The sequence below is a fragment of the Globicephala melas genome, chromosome 10, assembly GCF_963455315.2.
Source record: "Globicephala melas chromosome 10, mGloMel1.2, whole genome shotgun sequence".
Taxonomy (NCBI): domain Eukaryota; kingdom Metazoa; phylum Chordata; class Mammalia; order Artiodactyla; family Delphinidae; genus Globicephala; species Globicephala melas.
The window spans coordinates 89,788,092-89,805,857 of record NC_083323.1 but is presented as its reverse complement, the minus strand read 5'-3'; the positions used below and the strand labels follow the sequence as shown (position 1 = coordinate 89,805,857).

The following is a 17,766-nucleotide window of genomic DNA, read 5'->3' as shown; positions in this document are numbered from 1 at the left end:
CTGGTATTAACGTTGCCCTGGAAGTGCTGTGTACTGATGAGGATGTAAAACATAGGAGTTAATACTGAAAATAAGGATAAAAATTATATGTATCTTAAGATTAGAGAATACTGCTGTAAACTTAAAAGGATCAACTAAAATATTCTCAGAAATTTACTGAGAAAGTTTAAGAAGTTGGATGCAAGATGAAGACATAAGCATTAATAATCTCCTTATATGATAGTGATTATCTCATTGAGTTGTAATGAGGGAAAATGATTCAGTTCATAATAGCAAAAAGAAAAAGAGCATAAAATGCCTACAATAACTCTAACAAGAAATGTTAAGGATATATATGAAGAAAAGAATCTTACTGAAGTAAATTTTTAAACATTGAATAAATTTAAAATGTTATACACTTAGATGGAACACTATTGTAAAAGCTTTTATTTTTTTTCCTAAAAGCTAACAACTTCTACTTATTTTATTAAATAAAAACAGGATTTGGGGAAAGCTAAAAGAATGATTTTGAAATTCATATGGAGGTATAAACCATAGGTAATATGATTCTTGTATTTATTATATTTTTATAAATGAAGAATGACCATAAGAAGGATGATTAGTAATACCTGATATGTATTATATATCATAAAACTGTAATAATTAAAAAGAGGGTGATACTAAGCTAAAATCAAGAGGCAACTGAAAGGAACAAGATGCAAAGATAGCCCTGAAACAGTCCTAAGATCACCTGAGCACTAAGGCTATATTAAAGTACACATCACGGGACTTCCCTGGTGGTCCAGTGGTTAAGACTTCACCTTCCAATGTAGGGGGTGCAGCTTTGATCCCTGGTTGGGGAGCTAAGATCCCACATGCCTCGTGGCCAAAAAACCAAAACATAAAACACAAGCAATATTGTAACAAAAATTCAATAAAGACTTTAACAATGGTCCACATCAAAAAATATCTAAAAATAAATAAATAAATAAAAATAAAGTACACATCATTAATCAGATTCATTTCATTTATCCTATGGTTGTGGAATATTTTTGGTTTAACTAACCTTTCTCAACATACATCAAACTATGTTGTGCAACTTTTTTATTTGAATCAAATAAGTGTTATCTTTACTTAACATGAAAATTAAGTCCACATGAATGAGAAAATTCTATTCAAACTATTAATCTACTAAAATTCCATAACTATAGATAAATGCAATGAAATTAATCAGTGATAAAAGTTGATAGAATTGATTACATATATTAGCAAAACACATGTAAAAAAACTCATCTATAAAATTAAATGTTTAGTTAAAACTGGGAAAATATTAACAATAAATGCAATGATAATATCTCTAAAGTTTCAAGGTATAGAAAGCAATAAGAAAAAACACAAATAGACCAAAAGAAGAATGGGCAAAGAATATGAGATGTCATTTTATGAATGAAAAAAAGATAGCAATGTTCATAACATTAAAAATTTCAATTTCCTGTTCTTAAAAACACAAATTAAACTAACAATGGAATATAATTTTTGCTAATCAGATTAACAAAGATTAAAATAGTAATATTCTCAGGGCTGAAATTAATACATTGAGACAATATTATCCTACCACACTGGCAGCATAATTGATGTAGCCTTTTAGAAAACAATTTGGCTTTACTTCTCAGGAGTCTTTAAAATATTTAACTTCATTGAAAGCAATCACATATTCAGAATTCTATTCCACGGAGACAATAAGTTGATGTACTTTAATATTATATAAAACTTGCTCACCTTAGTACTATTTGTAGCATTAGAAAATGGGAAACAACCTAAACATTCCTCAAGAAGGGAAAGGCAAATTAAATTAAGATATATATTCATCCATGCAATGAAATATATCAAGTAATTGTTAAAAGTGAGCTCTTATTCTTTTGGAGAGACATGGAAATATGCTCTCAATATTTTTAAGGAAAGAACAAAAGGTGGGTACTTGATACAAATTTATTTATTGAGTTTTCAGCAGGATTAATTTGGACACTAATTTTGCTTAAAATATATACCCATATAAATTTAATACCTACACACACAAATAAAAAAAAATTTGGAAGAAAATTTACCCAAATAATAATTGCTATTATCTTTTCAAAGTCTTTTTTTCTCCCTTCTTTTATACTTTGGATTTATTTCATCATATATTACCTTTATGGCAGAAAATTACTATTTTAAAACCACTTAATCAAACATACTTTTGAAAAAATTTGACTTCTAAGAATCATTTCTGATTTATTATAAAAGATCAGAATTGGCTGGTTTTCAATCACAACTAACTCTTCTTCAGCAAAGTACAGGATAACAGCCTCAATGTTGTAACAAGTTATGTGCTATTTACAAACCTGTCCTAAGATTTTATTTTGGAAATTATAATACCCCAAGTGACAAAAACTGGTTGATTCTGAACCCTTCAGTGACATTTCACTGTATTCTCTATTGAAATCCTAGATTTGCCCAATACCTCAAGTATACATGGCATTATTTTAAGTGCTAAAGCATATTGTTTTTGATTCAAGGCAGACTTCGGCTATCTCTTTTTGGAGGAAGAGGCAGTATTTCCCCTTTTTACTAACTACTGTTTTATTCTGAAGGTAATGGAACTGTGAAAAATCTTTATTTTTTTATTTTTAATTTTTTTAATTGAAGTATAATTGATTTACAATGTTGTGTTAATGACTACTGACCAGCAAAGTGATTCAATTATACATATATATACATTCTTTTAATATTCTTTTCCATTATGGTTTATCATAGGATATTGAACATAGTTTCCTGTGCTCTACAGTAGGACCTTGTTGTTTATCCATTCTATATATAAAAGCCTACATCTGCTCACCCCAGCCTCCCACTCCATCCCTTCCCCACCACCCTTCCGCTTGGCAACCACAAGTCTGTTCTCAATGTCCATGATTCTGTTTCTGTTTCATAGATAGGTTCATGTGTGTCATATTTTAGCTTCCACATGTAAGTTATATGGTATTTGTCTTTCTCCTGACTTACTTCACTTGGTATGATAATCTCTAGTTGCATCCATGTTGCTGCAAATGGCATTATTTCATTCTTTTTTATGGCTGAGTAGTATTCCATTGTATATATAGATGTATCACATCTTCTTTATCCATTCATCTGTCGATGGACATTTAGGTTGTTTCCATGTCTTGGCTATTGTGAGTAGTGCTGCTATGAATATAGACGTGCATGTATCTTTTTGAATTATAGTTTTGTCCGTATATATGCCCAGGAGTGGGATTGCTGGATCATATGGTAATTCTATTTTTAGTTTTCTGAGGAACCCCCACACTGTTTTCCAAAGTGGCTGCACCAACTTACATTCCCACCAACAGTGTAGGAGGGTTCCCTTTTCTCTACACCCCCTCCAGTATTTATTATTTGTAGACTTTTTAATGATGGCCATTCTGACCTGTGTGAGGTGATACCTCACTGTAGTTTTGATGTGCATTTCTCTGATAATTAGTGATGTTGATCACCTTTTCCTGTGCCTATTGGCCATCTGTATGTCTTCTTTGGAGAAATGTCTGTTTAGGTCTTCTGCCCGTTTTTCAATTGGGTTGTTTGTTTTTTCGTTCTTGAGTTGTATGAGCTTTGTATATTTTGTAAATTAAGCCCTTGTCAGTCACATCATTTGCAAATATTTTCTCCCATTCTGCAGGTTGTCTTTTCGTTTTGTTTATGGTTTCCTTTGCTGTGCAAAAGCTAAGTTTGATTAGGTCCCATTTGTTTATTTTTGTTTTTATTGAAACTTTGAAAATCTTAAAATGTGCCTTTTGAAATTTTTCAAATGATAGTTGGACACAGGGAGAAATTATCTATCTCAAACTTTGTTAGACTTTTTTAAAAGTTATTTTACAATGGGGGTCATCTAGCAAACATCCAAAATTGTTGAGACAAAACTGAAATGGGTTTTATACCTTACTTGACTTTAGGCACATCTATCACTTCACTATGTGCGTTTTGCTTGGGAGCCAAGATGTATGCAATTAAAAAGATGTAACCATCATTTTCCAGGGTGGACGTGCTTCTGTGTCCAGGGAAATAAACCCTGTGCAGTGAAAAGAGCTTTGGAATCAGGGATCCACCTTGGCTATATGATCTGGGCAACTTGTATAGTTTTCTGAGCTCATTTTCTTCTTATTCATGGTGAGGCTACAAATATCTACCCCCAAAGAATTGTTGTGAAGATTTAATGAAATAATATCTTTGTGAAATGCATACAGCAAGGTCTGCATATAACTGACACTTAATAAATGTTAATTTCTTTCCTTCCTCCTTTCACTAACCTGATTTAAATGCTTCATTTGAGATTCATAGCTCTACTACCTGAGTTAATTTTTAAAACACATTAATTTTCATGATACCTGAAGGAAAAAATGCCTAACAACTATATTCTAACTTTGGCTTTTCTACCACTTTTTCATATTTATCTAATAACTACTCAAATTATTATTACCCTCAAATTACAGACAAGGAAACAGAGGCACAGAGAGGCTGAACTGTTTGCCTGAAGTCATGTAAAGGAGACAGAATGAATATTTGTTGAATGAATGGGTGATTGGAGATTGGGCCCCGGATCTGCACATGCTCAATACTTTGTTCTCATAACAATGTCTGCATCGAGACTAAAATTTGCATTTCTACTTCTTGGGAATTGTGGATAAAAATGAAATCAACTTGCTGTTTCCAGGAAGGGACACCGTGTCTTTCAAAATTGTTGAGAAATCTCTCTGCATTGTTCACCTGAACTGCAGGAGAACGGGCCTGGGTGATATTTGGGATAACAAGCTTTCTTATAAGGGTGATTTCATTCCCTTGAAGAGCATTGGGAGGTAAAAACCCATCAAGATAGTGTGTTCTCATGATGATTTCAATGAATTATCATGGAAATGAGTTTTAGAAGAGAGGCAATGCTTTGTGATAATAGCCCGATAATGCCATTAGCTCTGAACTGTAATTGTAATAGCATTAGTCAAATGAATAGATCTGATATTAATTTGAGTGTCAAATATTTCTGTAAGGTTCTTCTTGTTAATTAAACATCAGCCATGGTATTATTAATTCAGCATCTAGCCAGTTCTCGCACATAGTAGGAACCTAATGTGTTGTTGTGGACTGAATTAATAAATCAAGCTCTAAGTGGAGCTGTTTCAAAGAGTGAAATATTGAATTTAAATAACATCATCGATATAGCAGAAACTGATTTTTGCCCCAAATCTGCTTGCTTGTACAGTCTATCCTTTCATTTGCACCTGCAACTAGCTAATGGTGTAGATTTATTCATATCAAATTTGAGAAGAAAGTTTTTCTCATTTTTTGCATATTTATAGGGAAATAGCCTATAAGATTTATCCTGAATTACTTAAAATCAAGAATAGAGTTTGTGCCTTTCGTCTTGTGTCTTACGGTCTTTAGACCATTTTAAAATCTACCAGACAGTTTCATGCCTGCCTTGAGCACCTGAATAGCACTGGGCAAAATCATGCTTTAGGTGGTTTGAAATCACCCTTCATGATCACCGGTGTCAACTGGGTCCTCAACACTGCCACCCTTCTTAACATTTCTCTTCTAAGTCATCTTTTCTAGCTCTCGAAATAACAAATTCCGATCCCCCTGTCTTTCCTACTCTTTGTTCTCATCCTAAGCCCCCTTTGCTTTCATGAATGGTTTGCTGCCTACTTTATAAAGAAAGTTGGGAGCCTTGAAAGGAAGGCTCCAGAACATTTCTAACACCAGAACTACACATCTGCACCTGCACCCACGCTCTCCTTTCTTCTATTTCAGTGCAGGAAAGAAGTATCCACCCTCTGATAAGAAGTCAACCTCTCTTTGTCTCTTGCATTTTTAACTTCTCCATTTGTGCCAGATAATTTCATCAGTTAAATGTGATCAAGTATCTCTCAAAATTAAAAAAAATGTATCTCGAACCCACATCTCAGTTTCCCAGGTAAAACACAGGGCTCATGGTTAAATTTGAGTTTCAGAACAACCATGAATTACTTTTTAGAATAAGCATGTCCTAAATATCGCCCACATAATTTTGTAAAGTATAATTGATGCAAAGCACATCCATAATATTGCATGGGACATACTTATTCTAGAAAAATTTTTAGTTCGCCTGAAATTCAAACATAATTGGGTGTCTTACATTTTTAAGTGATAATCTGGTGAATCTACCCACAGCTTCCTCCAAACCACCACTTTATTTCTTAAATCTTCAGAGAAAGTTCTTCAAAAGAGTTGTTTAGATGTGAGGCCCTTATTTCCTCACTTACTAGATATTTTTGACCCTGCTGCAATCTGGTTTTCTTTCCCTCCTCACTGCTGAAATGACTCTTGCTAAGGTTACCAGTGATGGTCATGTTGCTGGATCTATGGATACTTCCATTCCTCACTCTACTTGATCTCACAGTAGCATTTAACACAACGTATCATCTCCTGTTTGAATCAGTCCTCTCTCTTCAGTATACACACACACACACACCACACGCACACGCACACGCACACACATGTATGTATGTATATATTTCCCTCCACCCTCTGACTGGCCTTTTCCTTCTCCGGCTGGCCATTTCTCCTCCATTTAACCTCTACTATTGAGGCTTTTCAGGTCTAGTTCCCGGGGTCCTTCTTCTCCTCGTTCTTAATATTCACACTAGATAATTTTATTCACTTCCATGGATTCAAACACTATTTTTGTGCCAAAGATTCTCATATTTATATATCTAACCCAGATCCTTTTTCTGAGATCCAGCTATTTCCATTCTGATGTCCCACAGGTAGGTCAAACTTAGTGTGTTAAAACATGAATGGCTGAAAAGTTTTTCAACCTCGTTGTCTTCTAGTGTTCTCCATTCAGTAAATAGAAGCTTTGCCCACCCAGTTGCTTTTGGCAGAATCTGGAATGCTTCCTTGATACCACTCCTCTCTTCTGCATCCTACCGCCTCCTGACTTTGCCAAAACCATCACTAAGCACTATTGATTCTACCTCTGAAATCAAGCTTATATCTATCCATTTCTCTCCATCTGCCTACTTCCTCACTAGTTCATCACCACTAGACTTGCCTGAGTTACTTCATTTGAACCCTTCCTGCTTCTCCCAAGCCATTCTTCTTTCCTTTTCAAATTACATTGCATCCACAGTGATCTTAAAACACAAATAGCTCATGTCACTTGCTTGATGCCTTTATAATTTCTTATTGCATACAGGTTAAAAAAAAAATCCCTGTAAACCAAAGGTCCTGCATGATTTTAATTCTGCTTTCTCAACCTGACTTCATGTAATACTCCCTGAATATTTTCAGGTTACTGATCTCTGAGTTCCTCTGATGCACCAGGTGACTTCTTACTTCCAGGCTTTGTTATATGTTCTTTCTACCAGACATTCTTCACTATTATGCTCAACAAGCCAAATACCACTCATCTTTCTAGTGTCAACTTCAACACCATTGGCAGGCACTCTTAGTATGAACATGGATGTGAATCTAACTCTATCTAGACATGTAAGTTTGCCATGCAAAGGGAGCACCGCTAATGGCATGGGTCCATGAGGCCAAGAAGAATCTCAGAACGTGGCTTTATTTCATCTAATCCCAATCTGGCCCTGGAATTGAAGCTGATAGGGCACCTGAGCTCTGCATTTATGGGACATATTCTTTTCTGAAGAATTATAAAAATGCCAAACCTGAACATCATGCCCATGCTAATCCTAGCTCACTTGGAAAATGTTGAGATCCCACTCAGATTACAATAACAATACAAATCATTATTTTTGTGCACCTTTACTGATCTGGTGCTTTATGTCTGTTTCCTCTGGTCCTCATAGGTATCTTGGAAATTGTTAGTGATACCATTTTAGAGAAGGAGAAATTGAGACTCAGACAGGTTAAGTAATGTGCAGTCAGGGGTGAAAAAACCTCCTTCTGTCCTTCTAGGTTCTTCTGGCTGGTCTAAGAATGAAATTGACATGAGACAGATTGACAGGAGAAAATCAAATTTAATTTTGTACTTACGGGGAACCCCACATACATGAGAGGTTCAAAGACAGAAAGATAACATGAGCTGTATATGCCAACCTGATGTAAGAAATGGGATAGGGGCCTGGAGCTTCCAAAGAAAGAGGGGAATTCACAGGATAATAAGAAAAAGAGCAGATGTTTCATAATTAGATGTTTGCCCTGCCATATAGATGGGGCCCACTTAGGTAAAATTTACCTCTGGTGAAAACTCTTTTTCCGGGAAACATTCCCAGTTTAAATTTTTCTAGGAAGTTAAGGGAGGGGCAGTAAAGTTTACCGACTTTAGCTCAAAATAATCCAAACTTTAGCTCAAATAAATCATATGCCAAACTGGCACATCTTGGGGAGGGCTGTTCTGAACCCCTAGTGCTCAAGACCTCACAGTTTATCAAGGGCTGAGTTGAGTTGGAACTCAGGTTGGTCTGACTCCAAGTTCCTCTGTTTCTACCTCCCATGAGCCAACAGCAATGGATGCTCCTGTCCACATGTAAAAAGCATTTTGGGCTTTGTCCTGATACTGTTATGAACCCTAAGACCTCCAGGCAGCTCTAAGGGTCTCTCTGGAGCCAAAGGTTGAGGGTGTAGAGTAAGTTGTTTCTGGGATATTTAAGTGCCCCATTGGACAAGGAGGTCTCTGCACCTGATTCTGATGGAGGATTGATAGCAGGTTTGCCCGTGGAGCATGGGGGGCAATGCCATGTTAGCCACGGGAAGAGCGGCACAAAACCAGTGGGCGGTCTAGTAGAATATGGCCTGGCTAAAGGTGAATCGCGGGGTAGCAGCCCACTTCTTTTCCCTTCTGGGTCTAAAAATCTGTCATCTCGAAAGCCATTTGTAGTTAGACCTGAGGCATTGATGTGAATTGGAAGAAACACACCTCTAAGAAAGTAGGCACGGACCTGTGAAATCCAGTTGAATAACCTTCCAGATGCATAAGTACTTTCTTCTTTCAAGTTTACTGCAACTGCAAATTCCTGTTTCAAGAACGACTCCTTGATTCATGCTGAGATGGCTGTCAGTGGTCTCAGGAATCATAGATATTTAAATGAGAATTTTAAAAGATCACTGTTCTAATTTAAAATGCTCTTGGTGGGAATTAAACAGCTAAATTCTCTGCTTCTTTCCTGAACTCTGAAGAGGAAGGACTAACGGGGACAAGAAGATGTCTACCTTGACCCCTTGATTCTGCCCAATTATCCAGTTTCTCTGAGACATTTTGCTTTGGATCTTTCAATCACCTACACATCCATAACTAAGATGTCACTTTTCACTGCATTCTATTTCGTTATATTTGTCAAAAGGTAAGCTCGCACTCACGTGTGTGAGAAAATTGATCTGGTTGCTAATGGCATAGAGTCGAAATAAGCAGTTTGACTGACTTCTTCCCTCCCTTTTATTAGCATTGCTACTTTTAGATAAACTATTCCTGAAATGATTAGTGTAGGAGGATGGGTTTAGTCTTGTATCTTCTTTAAAGCACTCAGAGTTAGAGATCCCAGAAGGATCAGTTTTCTCACTTGTACTGAAAATGTCATTCTAACAGTTATCTGTCTGCACAGTCAAGTTTTGAGAAATCTTTTGAGTTTACCGCATTCACACCATTCTCCATCATGGTGCTAAAAATGACTAATGCAGCTTGGAGACCGTGATAGCTGATCATCTTTTCCAATCATACACTAACACTCACACACGCACTCACATACACACATGCTCTGCTGACATAAATCCTTAAAGGTTTAAAATATCCTATATGCTAAATGGAATGTGGAGGCTTGTGAGATGCTTAAGCATAGAGCTATAGTGTTCTTTTCACTATGGTCGGTTCTGTCAAAGAAATTGGTCTGGTTGTTTGATTAAATAGACCCATCTTATTTCTAACCAAATGTGCCACTATGGCTTTATTTTATATTTAAAATAATCTCTGGCATTAAAATTTCAAATACATTACTTAATTTTATCCTCCCATCATCTCTGAGAAAACTGAAGTGCAGCATTCTCTTTTTTTACGTAAGAGGAAACAGAGTGATGATGACCTGCCCAAAGTCATGCAAAAAGTCAAAGGATCACCCTCTCTTAGGGGCCCTAATTAGTCACCATACGCCAGTTTACGGTCACTAAAACCAAATCATCTAAATGAACTTCATTTCCTTTCCTGACGAATGCTAATCTGATGGTTAAAGGGACTGTCACAAACTCAGATACATCCTATTCCTAGAAAAACGTGTGACAAAAATCTCCTGTGATGTCATTCTGGGAATGATGGAGAAGTGTGTGGGCTGAATGATAGTAATTAGGTGAAGTGGGAGATGATTATATCCAAAAGGGGAGGATTAGTTGATTGTCATTAACTTGCAGTGAGATCTCTAGGAATTTTCCACAAGGCTTTGGTTTTGGTCCTGTCCAGTTCAACAATTTTATCAATTACCTGGAAGAAGTCGAGGAACTTGCTTACTAAATTTGCAGATGACACAAAGCTGGTAAAGAAGTAAAGATTAGTAATTCACTGGATGACAGAGTCAAGTTTTTAAAATGTCTGTTATTTAGAATGATGGGTTGACATTTATTAAGGATAGAGATAAAGTCCCCCATTTAATTAGGAAAAGAAATTGTGATAAGATGACTGGAACTGAATTGAGAAAAACTGACAAAAATAAAAAAAAGCCTCAGGTTTTAATTTACCATAGGTGTGATGCAATTACTGAAAAAGTCACCACAGTCACTGTTGGCATTAAGAAAGAGAGGAGAGAGAAGGTTGATAGAAGTAACATATCTATCTTGATGTACCCATTTTGAGTATTGCGATTGATTCTGGAAACCATATTTTAAGAAAGATACTGACAACTTGTTTGTTTAACGGATGGAGGGGTTTTGATAGTGAAAAATCAGGGAATCATGCATGTAACATGAAAAAAACTGGAGTGGTTTGTCTATAAAATAGAAGCGGATCATAATAGCTGTCTTTATTGAGCACTTATTGTGCATATTAATTACTTAATCCTCTCAGCAACATGATGAATTATTTATTGTTGTTGTTTTTGGCATGAAAACTGAGGACACACAGCTAGACTACCTGGATTAGAATTCATATCGTTTGACTACAGGACCTACTCTTTTAAACATTGTACCACATTACTTCTCCAAATATTTATCAAATGTTTGAAGAGTTGATATGTGGATAGAAAACTAAGCTTATCCTGTGGAATACAGTTATCAACAGATGGGTAGACTTAGGTTACTTCTCAAAGTAGAGAATTTTTCTGGGCACTGGAAGATGATGGTACATCTTCTAGTTTTTGGTACAATGTTAGACTAGATTACCTCTAAGGTGATATCCAACTGTAAGATTCTAATTTATTGGGATGTGATTTGATGTAACACAGTATTACTATGAACAGAAAAAAAAGTTTTCAGAAGTAAATCAAATCAATCATCAGTAATTTAAATGGTGTTCTTTTGAACATAAGTTTAGAGAATCTCCCCTGCACATCCCATGTTGCTAAGATGTCCTTACCATGTGTTCTTAGTAAACCTCCTTTCATGGACACCAAACTCTGCCAAAATTATATAAACTTTTAAAAATCTATCTTTTACTATGTCTAGAATATTCTCAATAATATCCTACATGTAGACCTCCATCCAAGGAGATTTTATTGCAGAAGTAAAAAGCCCTTACACTGTGTGACCCTTAGTAGCTGTTTGATGTATTAAAATCAACATTGGCTGCAAATAAAGATCCTGCATGCCGCAACAAAGATCCCGTGTGCCACAACTGAGACCTGGCATAGCCAAAGTAAACTTAAATAAGTAAATAAATATTGAAGAAAAACACTGGCATTGGTTTCACGATGCTGGGAGGGTCAGAGCTCTGTCAGATTCTAGTGGTGGTGACTGAAGCACTTCATTTTCTTCTTTCTGTCTTAATTATTAAGTTTCAAAAAATGAGGATAGTAATATCAACTTTATAAGATTGCTGTAATAAACCCAGTAATGTATATAACAGGTCCTACCACACTATGCAGATTCTCAATAAAAATTTAGGTTTTCAGTGAAATGTACTTGCAAGAATAGTTGTGCATGATAGAGAAATTGCCTGGTCTTTCTTCCTGGTTCCTGGGAGATAAACTCTAAAACCATTGAATTTCCTAAGTGATTGAAGTATGTTTGTTATTCATGATTGGCCTCTTAAGCCCCACCTGATGGTTTATGTTAATGGCATGACTCAGAATGGGAGCTGGCCAGCCAGGAAGACCAACCATATGATTAGAGGTTTGGGGTTTTGAGCCACAGGATATCAGCCCGATCTCTTGAGAGAGAAAAGAGGCTGGAGATTGAGTTAAACTACATGACCAATGTTTCAGTCAATCTGCCTACATAATAAAGCCTCAATAAAAAGTCTGCACACCAAAGCTCAGGTAAGCTTCCCTGGGTGATAATACTCTGCGTATTGTCGCACACTGATGTGCCAGTTGGGTACCACATCTCTCAGGGTGAAAGAAGCTTCACTTTTGGGACCCTCCCAGACCTTGTTTTATGCCTCTCTCCCTTTATCACATTCCCATTTGTATTCTCTTGCTATAATAAAGCTGTAATCCTAAGTATTGTGCTTTCTAGCAAATTATCAGTTCTGAGGGGGAGTCTGTGGGGAATCTCCATATTTATAGCCAGCTTATCAGAAGTGATGGCAGCCCTGGGGACCTCCAAACTTGTGGCTGATGACTAAAGTGAGAACTGCCTTGTGGAGAACTTAACTTGAAGTTTGACCAGACTCTGGGTCAGTTGCTTAAGCATGTATATGAAAAATTTAGACTTATATAAAAGGTAAACTGATAGTAATGTTTGACTTCGCAGTCTTTCTAGAATATGTCAAATGTAATTTGATTATAGACCTTTTTTTAGCAAATTTTCAGAAACATCTTCATTGAGTAATGTTGAAGAAAATAAACATGTTCAACAACTAAGATGTTGAGGTAGAGATATAGGTTAGAATTTCCCAAGTTATCTTATAAAATCCTAATACCAGTGCTTTGTTCTTTGTTTGCATTTAAAGAATCTAATCATCAGAGATGTCAACAACTCCTGTAGTTCACACTTAATTGTGACAGTTTGGATTTGAGCCCTTTGAAAACTGGAACCATATCTCACATAATTCCATGTAGCACAGGGCCTAGCACATGGTAAGTATTCAATATATACTTTGGCTTAACTTTCTCAGTCAACTAAGAAAAGAACAGCGTTTGATCTTAACAATCAAGGATTGTAGATTTGTTCCCTAGAACTCTACTATACCTATCATTTAATTCAACACTCAATTTTATTGCTTCCCTACACCCCTGGAAATTTTGTGACGGTTTGGAAGTTTATTTTGCTTGCCATGGTGTTTCTAGCGCCCAATATGGTAATTGGAACAGAGTGGATCCTCCATAAATATTTTTGAATGGATACCCTAGTGTTAAAAGGAGTTTCTCATTCATAGAATTTATGTTTTCCATAGTGTGAATGTAGGCAAGTAAAATTTATTTGTAGAGAATACAAATGAATATTTCTTTACATTATTTTAAAAGTATAACTAAGTATTTTTGAAAGCAGAGAATAGGCATGCAGTATTTCCCATAAAATAAGCACAAGCAAATGTAATAAATTTTAAGCTGTATTAACCTCTCAGAGCAAATAAAGGAAAAAGTCTGTAGATTTTAAGAACAGCCAAAGACATTTCACTGTGACAGCTAATCTTTAATGTTATCCTGTTTGATTTTTCTACCAGCCCATATACGTGTAGTACTTTTTATGTTGCATGTGAATTTTTCAGATTGATTGTTTCTCCTTACCAAAATATCTACAGGGAAAATTTTCCAAGATCAGTTGTCATTCAACTCACAATTTCTCTTTGGTTGCACAGACACTATTTCTGGCTAAAGGATCATCCAGTTACCCTGTCCTCTTATATTTACACAGGACTTACCTTTTCTGAGGGTCACCTATGCCAGCTGTGACACATTATGGAATACAGCCCTGTTGAAAGACCTAGTAAGAATATAATGACCAGTTTGTTTTAAAATACACGAAAGAAAGACAGTAGACAGGGTCTCATGAGAAGTGACATTCTGTAATTACCTCCCCCTATCAAAAGAAAAACAATTCCTAGAAATTAATGAATACAGCAAGAGTCTATTTCCTATCTTAATTCTATCTTAATTGCAAAAGTGGATCAATTTGAAAAAAGACTACACTAGCAAAGCCCCTCTCTTAAGGTTTTGTCCCTCAATTCTCTAGTCATCAAATCAATATATATATAAGCATACCGTGAAACTGTTTTTACCTTCTGAGATGAGGTAGACCAGCTCCACCATCAGTGCCCCCATGAAACAACCAAAACCATTGAACAGTGTCAAACAATTCATAAAGTTTCCTCTGATGGTACCTGGAACAAATCTGTATGATATTACAGAGACTGAGAAGAAAAAAGGTCAGAATTTAGAACATTCTCTTTAAAATACTTTCATAGATACTCTTCAAATTAGTATTGATCATACCTCAAAGAAAGTTTACCAAAACAGCCAAAATTTCTGTTGGACTTTGTTAAAGTTACTATAGTAAGCTATATATGTTACAATTTACAGATGTCTACAAGGAATAAAAAATGGCAAAATATACTGCTGTAATGGTACAAGGAAAATTTGATTACTGGTGGTTGAGTGTCCCAATATATTCACCCAAATTTCACCTCAATTGGAATATTTCTTGTGAATTTTGGATTGAGCTAAGGCTTGTACTGGTTAATATCATGGCAATCTATCAATAAGGTCTATGATTCTGTACTTCTATATACATCATTAGGTTCCCTATAGAAATCTTGAATTTATCATAGAAAACTAGCATGGAGGTTAACAGCATGGGCTCTGGAGTTAGATAAGCTTATACTAAAATCTTGGGTCAGCTGTTTACTACCTCTGTGATTTTAAGTATGTTACTTAAACTTCCTAAGCCTCAGTGTTCTCCTCTATAAAATGAGAGTAAGACCATTACTCACTTGCTGAGGTGCTGTGACTGTTACTTGCTATAATATATGTAAAGTGCTTATTACAATGCTGAATAAGTTTAGCTATTTTTAACAGTATTAATTTTACCAAATCAAATAGCCCCTAACTACTTGTGTAAGGCACTGTGCAAAGCCCTTTATATGCATTTAAATTATCCCATTTAAGGAGAGACAGTAGCTTAAGCATTGGGTCTCCAAAATGGTTATCTTTTTCCCCCCATGTCATCGTTGGAGTAATAGTAATGATGGTGGTAAGAGGTTGAAAGAAAATCACGGAGCAAAGTTCTTTTTAATTTTCGCTTAAAAATAATTTTTTCAATATCAGAAATAAATGAACTAAGTATATATAATTTTGTACATTCCATATCAACATAACTATGTTAAAATATGCATGGCAATCTAAGGGATAAAGCTAAAATATGAAGCTGGAACATGAATACATGGGAGTTTATTGTACTCATCTCTCTTTTGTATATGAGTGGCAAAATATTGTAAGTAAACACATTAAATAGCATGAACAGTTTTAGCTTTGACTGGCTAAATTATTGGATTTTTACTCTTTTGAACTTTGCAAATTTGTCTACAATGAGAGCTAGTAGATAAACACTAAAGCTCTTTTAAAAAAGAGATGTGGTGATAGAAAACTGATATACCGTAAGCACTAAACTTTTAGTTTCCCTCTCTCTAAGAAGAATGAGATTTTATTACCTTCTCCCTTCCCTCTCAGGAAGACTTCACCCCTGGTTTCTCTGTACTTTTACCCCAGTAAAATTCTGCATTTGTCCAGCACTTTTTTTTTTTTTTTTTTTTTTTTTTGCGGTACGCGGGCCTCTCACTATTGCGGCCTCTCCCGTTGCGGAGCACAGGCTCCGGACGCGCAGGCTCAGCGGCCATGGCTCACGGGCCCACCCGCTCCGCGCCACGTGGGATCTTCCTGGACCAGGGCATGAACCCGTGTCCCCTGCATCGGCAGGCGGACTCTCAACCCCTGTGCCACCAGGGAAGCCCTGTCCAGCACTTTTAAATGAACTTACTGACTCCTAATGTCAATGTATTCATGTTCCTTCCTGTTTTCATTTAACATTTCTGTTTTGCTTTCTGTGTGTTCTCCACGTGTTTTTATTTATCATTTGATAAACATTTAAAGGAGTCTCTGTGCTCCAGATGTGCTGAGTTCTGGGGCCGAGGGTGGGAATAAAGCATCAGTACATCTTTCCTGGATTTTAAACCCTGGCAGGGCAGAAAGCAGAGATATGCACAATACTACGGGCGGTGCTAACTGGGCACTTAATACCACACATAGTTACTGGAGATGAAGGTAATGATGGTGAGAAATAAAATACTGTGAAGAAGGGCTTCAAATATCGGCAACAGGAGGCCGTGGGTACCAGAGCTCTCTTGTGCAGTGCAAACCACAGCAGGAGCCTGAGGCCAAGCTCGCAAGCTTTGTTCAGGAAGATCCAAGGGAGAGTACGAGGAAAATGCTGAAGAGGCTTTGGGAAGAAATGATTCATGGTTATAAAAAGGATGTGGCTTATGAACTTTCCTCTTTATAAATATGAGGAGACAAACCATGGGCAGAAAGACGAAGTAGGCCGATTTCTTTCACTGAGAAAAAGCAGAAACTCTACAAGCCCATTATTACTTTGCTAGTTAATTATTAATCCTGTGCTTTTCTCTTGCTAGAACTTCTGGTGCGGTATATAATTCATGAGCACACTTTGCCAGCTCTCTGCCTGCTGGTGAATCTCTCTTTGATGTCATTTTCATCGTTTTGAAAGCCTCCGGTTCCCTTTTATAGGACTTAGCACTTGAAGTCCTCCGATCTCCAATTCCAGGCGTCTACTTGCATGTTCCGATCTTTTTCAACTTTGGTGAGCACCAGATTGATATTTTACGCTCCATGATACTTCTTTTGGCATGTTGTAGTATAGATACGATCAACAAGTCTGCCACTATTCTAAAATTCTCATTTTACTGTGAAGACACTGTAGAAAATATTCAGTGTACGGGAAAGCTGGTCTTCTTGCCAAAGAGAGCTGAAATGTGTCTCCAGGTGGAGGGTGGTTAGTGTTTTGCAAAGATGCCCCATCACAGCATATGCGGAATCTACAAACTCTAGGGCCAGAACTGCCTTCCTGACGCACCTGGTGCTAGGAACTCTTTGCTGGAAATTTCTTTTACTCCAGTTGTTCTTAAACAGTTAAAATGTGTTTATTGCATTTGGTGAGGGGTTATTTTGAACATGTGGAGAAGCACCACAGAACTAGAAAATGGAACTTTATACTATTTCCATTTTCAGGTCATTTTTCCTTCCTCATCCCTAAAAAGCTTCAGCTTTGAAACTCATGTTACCCAATTATATCACCTAATATTTCTCTTTTGTGCTGTCAGCCACCAATCGCTAAGACATTTTCCTCTATTTTTCAAAGTCATCAGCTCCCCTCTAATGGTCACACTCTCCAGTTCCACTTCTGCCTTAATCCTCGGCAATTTTAACACACACATACATATAGATCATCCTCTCAACCTTCCATCCTGCCATCTCCTGGTTTCCCAGTTCCTGACCTCCTTTCCAATGTCCTTGTCCTCCACTTGACATCAGCCACTCACACCCATGGTCACGCCCTGAATCTTGCACTCCAGACCAGGGTTGTTGAACTACAGTCAGGTAAGGTCCA

The 17,766-nt window shown here is 36.6% G+C and overlaps 1 protein-coding gene across 1 annotated transcript in view; it reads right to left on the bottom strand.

Moving 5' to 3' along the window:
• SLC15A5 (solute carrier family 15 member 5) overlaps positions 1-17,766 on the bottom strand; it is a 91,178-nt gene that overhangs the window by 13,789 nt on the left and 59,623 nt on the right. The window contains 1 exon segment of the mRNA XM_030841294.2: positions 14,366-14,497. Coding sequence (XP_030697154.1) covers positions 14,366-14,497 — 132 coding nt within the window.